Source organism: Nerophis lumbriciformis, linkage group LG03 (assembly GCF_033978685.3).
Source record: "Nerophis lumbriciformis linkage group LG03, RoL_Nlum_v2.1, whole genome shotgun sequence".
Classification (NCBI taxonomy): domain Eukaryota; kingdom Metazoa; phylum Chordata; class Actinopteri; order Syngnathiformes; family Syngnathidae; genus Nerophis; species Nerophis lumbriciformis.
Window position 1 is genome coordinate 50,615,491 of NC_084550.2, and position 9,510 is coordinate 50,625,000.

At 41.0% G+C, this 9,510-nt stretch overlaps 1 protein-coding gene across 1 annotated transcript in view; it reads left to right on the top strand.

Moving 5' to 3' along the window:
• The first annotated feature begins 295 nt into the window (after positions 1–295).
• Positions 296–9,510, top strand: part of megf6b (multiple EGF-like-domains 6b) — a 160,236-nt gene continuing 151,021 nt past the window's right edge. The window contains exons 1-2 of the mRNA XM_061938782.2: positions 296–387; positions 8,099–8,233. Coding sequence (XP_061794766.1) covers positions 296–387; positions 8,099–8,233 — 227 coding nt within the window. The remainder of the gene's footprint in view (positions 388–8,098; positions 8,234–9,510) is intronic.

Consider the following 9,510-nt stretch of genomic DNA (forward strand, 5'->3'; position numbering starts at 1 on the left):
ATTACCAAGTGAATGGATAGAGCCTCCTCCTCCTCCTCACACAGTCTAACATCTGCAGGGACCAAGTGTGGATGAGCTTCTGTTTTCTCTGTGTGTGTTTTCTTGGAACAGTGTCTCACACACACTCACACACAGACACACTCATATAGAGAGAGGCAACAAACATCATGGATGTGTCATCTGTGCAAACTTTGGCAGCGCAGTACTTTTTTTTTTTTTGAGTTTCATTAGGATCTTATTTTCTTGCAGGTGCCTTACAACTCATGAATGAATCACGTGCCTAAAGGAGAGGATTATGGAGAGTGTATTTTTACTGTTTTTTCTCGTATTTATTAAAGAGGCTCACTTCTACCGCTATGGGAACGCCAACAACCTTCAGCCATACATGTGAGTAACAATAATTGTTATTTACATGATGCACCTCACAGCTTGTGTTGTTCACTGTAAACCTCCTCAAGGGGAAATAAAAGCACATTTTCCACCGGTACCTGGCAGGTCAGGTAGGCCTATGCAATTATCTTGTTAATGAGCGCAGTTTACAAGATGGCGCACATTAAAACTATAGTTTTAACAGCGGAACCTTCAAATCTGACCCAAAAGTTGTCCTTTTTATATGGAATAAATTCATTTGAATAGGGGTGGTGTAAAAAAAAAAAAAAAAAAATTAAGGCATACCGGTACATTTTTTTTAATGTTATACAAGTTTAAAAAGCAGTCGTGTATTAAAACCAAAAGTAAAACAGCTACCCCTATTGAGTATGAATATGTTTGCAGGTGAGTACAATCTTTCCTGGCTTATATGGTTATCACACTGATTCTTTTCGACCTTACTGCTACACTTAATCGATAATAAAAGCTAAAGAGAAAGTAAATCATACTCGTCAAGGTGAAGTCTCACGGGATTTACTGGCATCTTACACATGATGACTTGATTTTGTTCTAATTTTTGAGGCAAATATTTCCCAGACTCCATACTGTACCCCATTTGGGGCGTTCCTCTGTATTTATAAAAAAAGGAAAAAAAAGAAAACTCAAACATATATTAACGTTGTTGCCCTAGGGGAAACTGGGTAACACATGGCACACCGACAAAGCTTAACCTATTGTTACTATAACAATCTACAAGTTTAATACAGTTCGCTTCTTCTTCCCCTCCATTTATCTGCTTTCTTTTGTATTTCAAGTTATCATTACATATATGTATTGTTGCATTTGAAACAATTGTATTGTTGATAACAGAGGTAGTTATTGTTGTTATTCATTATAAATAGTGCTATTTCTATTGGTATTTGTATTGCTCCATTTGTAGTGTAATAATGCTCATTGTCATTCCTGTGTTATTAATATGTATTTCACTAACTGCTTCTTTGCTATCACTTTTACCATCATATTTGTACATATTCTATTTGCTGATGTTGTTGTTATTGTTATTGTTGTGTTTGCTGTTGTTGTCGTCTCTCTGTCTTATCCCCCTCTCATCCCCGCAATTTCCCCCTCTGTCTTCCTTTTTTTTTCTCTTTCTATCCCCTCCTGCTCCGGCCCGGCTGCACCAAATAATAATATACATACATTTAATAAAGTAAAATGCAAATAAGGCACCAAGAGAAGTATCCCACACTTTTCTTTTGTAATGTAAATTCGTACAGCCGATATGGACATCTACATCAATGATATGATTTGCCTGAGTAGCCGGACAGGACAAAAAAAAAAAAAAAGTCTTCTGGGTGCGAGTTTGATTTATGAGTCTTTCAACCCCCCAAAAATTAACTGTTCCTTTTAAGGACTTTGCTGCTATTTAAAAAAAAGCTTGACTGCATGTCTCACTTTAGACTGACACCTGTCCTGCTTGTGTTTGCAGAAAAAAACCTCAGCACAAACGTCCATTTATAAGATGTTCAAGTTTGAACGCAATCTTGTTTAAAAATGTTGCTCTACCAAATGTTTTTTCTGTATTTGTATATACATTTTTACATAAGAAATATTAGAAACGGAAATAATCCGTTCCAGGGTTAAAACCGTCACATAGAATCTTTAGTGATTGTACTAGCAATATTTTAAGTATAAAAAGAAGTTAAGCACTGCTAACATTAAAAACGTTTTAAATCTTTAAAAAACACACACATTTGACTGTGAATTAAGAGGATAATTAAATGCCCCTCAGCAGCATTAACTCTGTGACATACAATATTGCTAAGTATATTGCTAAAACTGGACAAAAATGAAACTATAGTTTCATTAGATGTCACCTCCCTGTTCACCTGTATTCCAACCCAGGATGCAGTAGAGACGGTGAGGCAACATCTACTAGGTGATCACACCTTACAGGATAGATCCACACTAAACGCAGAACTTTGCCTTAACACTACATACTTTCAATTCATGGGAACGTTTTACAGACAAAAACAAGGTTGTGCTATGGGATCACCTGTATCCCCAATAGCAGCAAACCATTACATGGAGGACATGGAAAAGAAAGCTCTGAGCTCTTTTAAGTTAAAGTTAAAAGTTAAAGTTAAAGTACCAATGATTGTCACACACACACACTAGGTGTGGCGAGATTATTCTCTGCATTTGACCCATCACCCTTGATCACCCCCTGGGAGGTGAGGGGTGCAGTGGGCAGCAGCGGTGGCCGCGCCCGGGAATCATTTTTGGTGATTTAACCCCCAATTCCAACCCTTGATGCTGAGTGCCAAGCAGGGAGGTAATGGGTCCCATTTTTATAGTCTTTGGTATGACTCGGCCGGGATTTTAACTCACAACCTACCGATCTCAGGGCGGACACTCTAACCACTAGGCCACTGAGTAGGTAGAGGACACTTAAGGGAACAGCACCAAGTCATTGGTACAAATGTGGATGACACATGGGTGAAAATCAAAAACCAAGAACTGAGCACTTTAACTCAGTGGACAAAACATCCAAGTTCACACATGAGGATGTCAAAGACAGTAAGTTGCCTTTTTGGGACTGTGATGTCCATATTGGAGAAAACAGGGGCCTGCATGTCGGGGTTTACTGAAAACCCACACATACCGATCAATACCTACTTTTTGACTCACACCACCCACTGGAACATAAACTGGGCGTTATCAGAACCCTACAACACAGAGCTAATAATGTTCCTACCAGCCCACAGGCTAAAGAGAAAGAGCATAGGCATTCGAGGGAAGCCCTCAAGACCTGTGTTTACACCAGCTGGTCATTCATGAAAAGTGCATCCAGGTCCAGAAATAACATGAACAGAGTGGATTAGGAGGAAAAAGGTGACATATTGTCATTCCATATGTATCAGGTTTATCTGAGAAACTCAGAAGATTTTTTAACCAACACAACATCCCAGTACACTTCAAACCAGGCAATACCCTGCGGCATAGACTGGTGCATCCTAAAGACCAGACACCCAACACCCACAAAAACAATCTGATGTATGCTATCCAGTGTAATGATGAATGCTCTGATTCATATATTGGGGAAACAAAACATATATTGGGGAAACAAAACAACCACTACGCATGGCACAGCATAGACGGGCAAACTCTTCATACCAAGACTCAGCTGTCTACATGCACCTCAGGGAGAAACAGCACTCTTTTGAGAACAAAAATGTACAGATTCTGGACAGGGAAGCCATCTACAAACGTTTGTATGTCCTGTCTCCCACATACAACACTATACTTTCTACCACATACAACACTATACTTTCTACCATTCCTAAAAGACTCTGCAATTTAGTTTTGACAAATAACAGGAGTTAGAAACATTCTGGTCACAGAAGGTGACCAGAATGCCATTTGTTTACAACTGACTATCTGTCTATCTGTGTTGGCCCCGCGATGAGGTGGCGACTTGTCCAGGGTATACCCCGCCTTCCGCCTGTGTGCAGCTGGGATAGGCTCCAGCACCCCCGCGACAAGCGGTAGAAAGTGGATGGATGGATGTGTTGGCCCTGCGATGAGGTGGCGACTTGTCCAGGGTGTACACCGCCTTCAGTCAGCTAAACAGAGTTAATTCCTCCATGGTGATGTTTTAGTGAATTTACGAAAATGAAACAATACAAGAAGAATGCCATTGTAAGTTAATAATACTAACACAGACACTTGTCCAGACAATCTGTCATTTTAATATTTTATGGTGACATTGTTTGGCAACCTGTCTTCATAGTGTATGGCGAACTAGCCAATGCTCCGCGCAAACAAGGACGTCCCCGCCTACGTTTTAAAGACGTAATCAAGAGGGACCTGAAATATTTCTCCATCAACGTTGACAACTGGGAGGCTCTTGCAAGTGAAAGATCCAACTGGCGTGCAGCAATCAACGATGGCTGCAGAGTCTCTCAAGAGGCATACGAGTCATTCTTGGAACTGACTGAAGAACCAGATCATCAATTGGGCTAGCAAGCCTATCTATGAGATTCAGCCTAACCCAGAAGCCCTGTATATAAAACAGCTCACTTGTTCCATCCTAAGGGACAGACCTCACCCCCTGCACAGTTGGTGGTAGTGGGGGTGTATATTGTAGCCCGAAAGAGTTAGGGATGCAAGGGATTCTGGGTATTTGTTCTGTTGTGTTTATGTTGTGTTACGGTGCGGATGTTCTCCCGAAATGTGTTTGTCAATCTTATTTGGTGTGGGTTCACAGTGTGGCGCATATTTGTAACAGTGTTAAAGTTGTTTATACGGCCACCCTCAGTGTGACCTGTATGGCTGTTGATCAAGTATGTCTTGCAGTCACTTTCGTGTGTATGCAGAAGCTGCATACAACATGTGACTGGGCCGGCACGCTGTTTGTATGGTGAAAAAGCGGACGCGTCGACTGGTTGTAGAGAACGCCAAAGGCAGTGCCATCACGGCACGCCCTTAATATTGTTGTCCGGGTGAAAATCGGGAGAATGGTTGCCTCGGGAGATTTTCGGGAGGGGCACTGAAATTCGGGTGTCTCCCGGAAAAATCGGGAGGGTTGGTAAGTATGAATACACTATGGACAAATATATTTCCGGCACGGAACAGGAAGTACATTATTAACCCACAGCACTGCCGTGAGCCAACTTGTCCAAAAAATGGCACCATAGCGCAAACAATAACACACCTTTTCGGTGTCTGTCGGCATAATATGAAAACTATTTGTTGAATACAAATCCTTATGGCCGTTAGCGGAGAAAAATCCATAAGTGATTTGCTGTGTTTCATAAGCCGCAGGGCTCAAAGCGTTGGAAAAAAGTAGCGTCTTATAATCCAGAAAATACGGTACATTATATGATTAATATGAAATAAGGAAATATTTATTTATGTAGGTTACCTGCTTACTACATGTAGCCTACATTTAACAGCTGGCACTTCAATGTGCAAAATATATCAATTTAGAATGTACAAAGCCAAAAAATTTACATTTTTATTTACGACCACTGAAACTAAATGTCTGAGATGAAGACTTACTGTACGTGTTTCACCCGAGGCTAAACATTTTTATGTCTCTTTTTTTTTGCCGCGTGTGATAACTTGTTTGCGCTTCTCTGTCATGTTCAGTGACAATTTTGGAAAAAAAAGTATAGCATCCTCAAAATGATTTAGGTAATTTTAATTGAAAAGTTGACCAAAATGTGATGAAACTAAATTAAAATAAAATAAATGACACGTCACAAAACAGAGAGGAAAAATTAAGACTTTTGTAGAGCAATACCATCATTTAGTGGCACTTAAAGCTAACGGTCTTAATTCAGAAGTTAATGACCGTGTATACAACTACAGTAAGGTTAAACCACTCACCCTTGGAAGGCTAATGCAGAGGAGTCAGGAAGGGGCAATACAATATCTACTTGTTGTTTCCGTGTATAAAGAGGTCAAAGAAAAAGCACATGTATGGAGTCAATGTCAGGCCTTGCTGGGAATTTTGTGGCCCTAAACAAGATTTTATTTGTAGCCCTATTTTGGTCTTTAAAATGACTGAGGTTGGATTTAAAAATGTGCTTCACCAAATTGATAAGGCTCCAAATGTTTTTAGTTATTGATAATATAAACAGTGCATGTGACTTGTATGTGGTCAGAGCCTTTCTGATCATGTGGTTGTGGTTCTAACCAACCACATAGTCATGTCAGGACTAAAGCTCACGGTACTTGCTGAATTTAACTGTTGAGGCACTTTTCTTCCAGGAAACATTGGTTGAACGTAAAATAGTGAGTTCCAACTACAAAACACAAAATGTAATGTTACTCTGGAGCCTGTTTATGAGCAACAAAAGTGAATATTTGATATACTCCCTGGTTTCTACAAAACCCAAAACCAGTGACGTTGGCACGTTGTGTAATTCGTAAATAAAAACAGAATACAATGATTTGCAAATCATTTTCAACTTGTATTCAATTGAATAGACTGCAAAGACAAGATATTTGATAATCAAACTGAGTAACTTATTATTTTTTTTTTGCAAGTAATCATTAACTTAGAATTTAATGGCAGCAACACATTGCAAAAACATTGGCACTGGGACATTTTTACCACTGTGTTACATGGCCTTTCCTTTTAACAACACTCCGTAAACGTTTGGTACCTGAGGAGACCAATTTTTGAAGCTTTTCAGGTGGAATTCTTTCCCATTCTTGCTTGATGTACAGCTTAAGTTGTTCAACAGTCCAGGGTCTCCGTTGTGGTATTTTAGGCTTCATAATGCGCCACACATTTTTAATGGGAGACAGGTCTGGACTACAGGCAGGCCAGTCTAGTACCCGCACTCTTTTACTATGAAGCCAAGCTGTTGTAACACGTCGCTTGGCGTTGTCTTGCTGAAATAAGCAGGGGCGTCCATGATAACGTTGCTTGGATGGCAACATTTGTTGCTCCAAAACCTGTATGTACCTTTCAGCATTAATGGTGCCTTCACAGATGTGTAAGTTACCCATGCCTTGGGCAATAATACACCCCCATACCATCACAGATGCTGGATTTTGAACTTTGCACCTACGGTTGTATAACAATCCTAATGGTTCTTTTCTTCTTTGTTCCGGAGGACACAACGTTCCACAGTTTCCAAAAACAATTTGAAATGTGGACTCGTCAGACCACAGAACACTTTTCCACTTTGCATCAGTCCATCTTAGATGAGCTCGGGCCCAGCGAAGCCGATGGCGTTTCTGGGTGTTGTTGATAAATGGCTTTCGCTTTGCATAGTGGAGTTTTAACTTGCACTTACAGATGTAGCGACAAACTGTAGTTACTGACAGTGGTTTTCTGAAGTGTTTCTGAGCCCACGTGGTGATATCCTTTACACAAAGATGCCGCTTTTTGGTGCAGTACCGTCTGAGGGATCGAAGGTCCGTAATATCATTGCTGACGTGCAGTGGTTTCTCGAGATTCTCTGAACCTTTTGATGATAATACGGACCGTAGATGATGAAATCCCTAAATTCCTTGCAAAAGCTCGTTGAGAAATGTTTTTAAACTGTTGGACAATTTTTTCTTGCATTTGTTCACAAAGTGGTGACCCTTGCCCCATCCTTGTTTGTGAATGACTGAGCATTTCATGGAAGCTGCTTTTATACCCAATCATGGTACCCACCTGTTCCCAATTAGCCTGTTCACCTGTGGGATGTTCCAGATAAGTGTTTGATGAGCATTACTCAACTTTCTCAGTCTTTTTTCCCACTTGTGTCAACTTTTTTTGAAACATGTTGCAGGCATCAAATGCCTAATGAGCTAATATTTGCAAAAAAATAACAACGTTTACCAGTTTGAACGTTAAGTATCTTGTCTTTGCAGTCTATTCAATTGAATATAGGTTGAAAAGGATTTGCAAATCATTGTATTCTGTTTGTATTTACGATTTACACAACGTGCCAACTTCAATGGTTTTGGGTTTTGTAGTTCAGAATAACTTTTCCATCTATTGGAGCGGATTATTTTAGTTGAAATCCTACTGAAGACGACAGCTTCTTGAGTTGAGTCATGAGGAATCCCCCCCCTCTTCATGACCTAAAAAATCCTGATCAGCACAAAAGATGCCCTCGTGAAATATTCGTCTTACGCAAGCCGGGCCATCCATCAGCGCTCTAAATCTGTTGCACACTTTGACACGTTAAGTACATATTTTTTCTTCTGCCCCTCGCAGGCCCAACGTGTGCATGGAGCAGGAGATGATGCTGGTGGCTCAGAGGCAGCCGTGTGTGCAGGCCTTCACACGCATGGTCAAAGTGTGGAAGCAAGGATGCGCGGGACAGTCGTGGTGTATGGGATACGAGAGGAGGTGAGGACAAAGTCTCCTTCCCTAATGACAGCCGTCTTGCACTTAAGTGCAAGGTGTGGCCCCCGCTGCCCCCAACCAGCTATTAAACACACAAAAGTCTCCACGCTAGTCAACATTCCACCAGGAGGGTCCGACTGTGGAAACATCTTCCCGGAGTCATCCCCACACGTCATTGGGGAAGCTTTTCACAGCTTCTTTCTATGCTTGTCTGGCTTTATTTACCCTGGCTTTTAAGGTGGCTTTGAAGGCAGCTTAGGGCTACAATTACTGGCTGGGAACAAAAGATGTTGTCACAATGTGTACTAATGACCACGTGCTGGTGTGGCAATGACAGGGAGACAGTTCTCCAAAGAGGAGACAGTCTGCAAATTGAATGCAGGACTAATTACAACATAAAAGTCCTCTCGGTCATTTGATCAGAACACTCAGATCTTCTATCTATTATACAAGAGGGAATGCTATCATCTTAATTTACTTGAAGTCTTTTAGTCCTGAAACAATAGCATCATAGGAGATACAGAAAGGACTGGAAATAGAAAGAAAATGTTTTCCAGATTCAAACCGTGGCCATCATTAAAGCTTTTGTAACCCTACAGTTCATTTGAACATTGTTAGTGTACTAATAAGTTTATCATTGTTAATAAAACAAACAATAAATATCTCTAAGGGCCCTTCTACCTACTCAGTGGCCTTGTGGTTAGAGTGTCTGCCCTGGGATCGGTAGGTTGTGAGTTCAAACCCCGGCGGAGTCATACCAAAGACTATAAAAATGGGACCCATTACCTTCCTGCTTGGCACTCAGCATCAAGGGTTGGAATTGGGGGTTAAATCACCAAAAATGATTCCCGGGCACGGCCACCGCTGCTGCTCACTGCTCCACTCACCTCCCAGGGCGTGAACAAGGGGATGGGTCAAATGCAGAGGATAAATTTCACCACACCTAGTGTGTGTGTGACAGTCATTGGTACTTTAACTTAACTTTAACTTCTCCAATAAGCCGGCTAAAGTAAGTAAATCCCACCTAACCTTATCTTTGTCCACACACACACACACACACACACACACACACACACACACACACACACACAATGGTTGTTTAAGAGCCCCTCACCCCACTCAGTCCGCCGGCGCAATGTGACCTAGTACGCACGTCATAGTCACCTCCAGTGTTAATTTGTGTGCAAGTTCTTAAATTAAATTGAACTTATCTGAACAATATCCAGTGTTGTGGTATTTCAATTAACTGGAATCCAGTGTGCTGTGGGGCCCTATTGTAG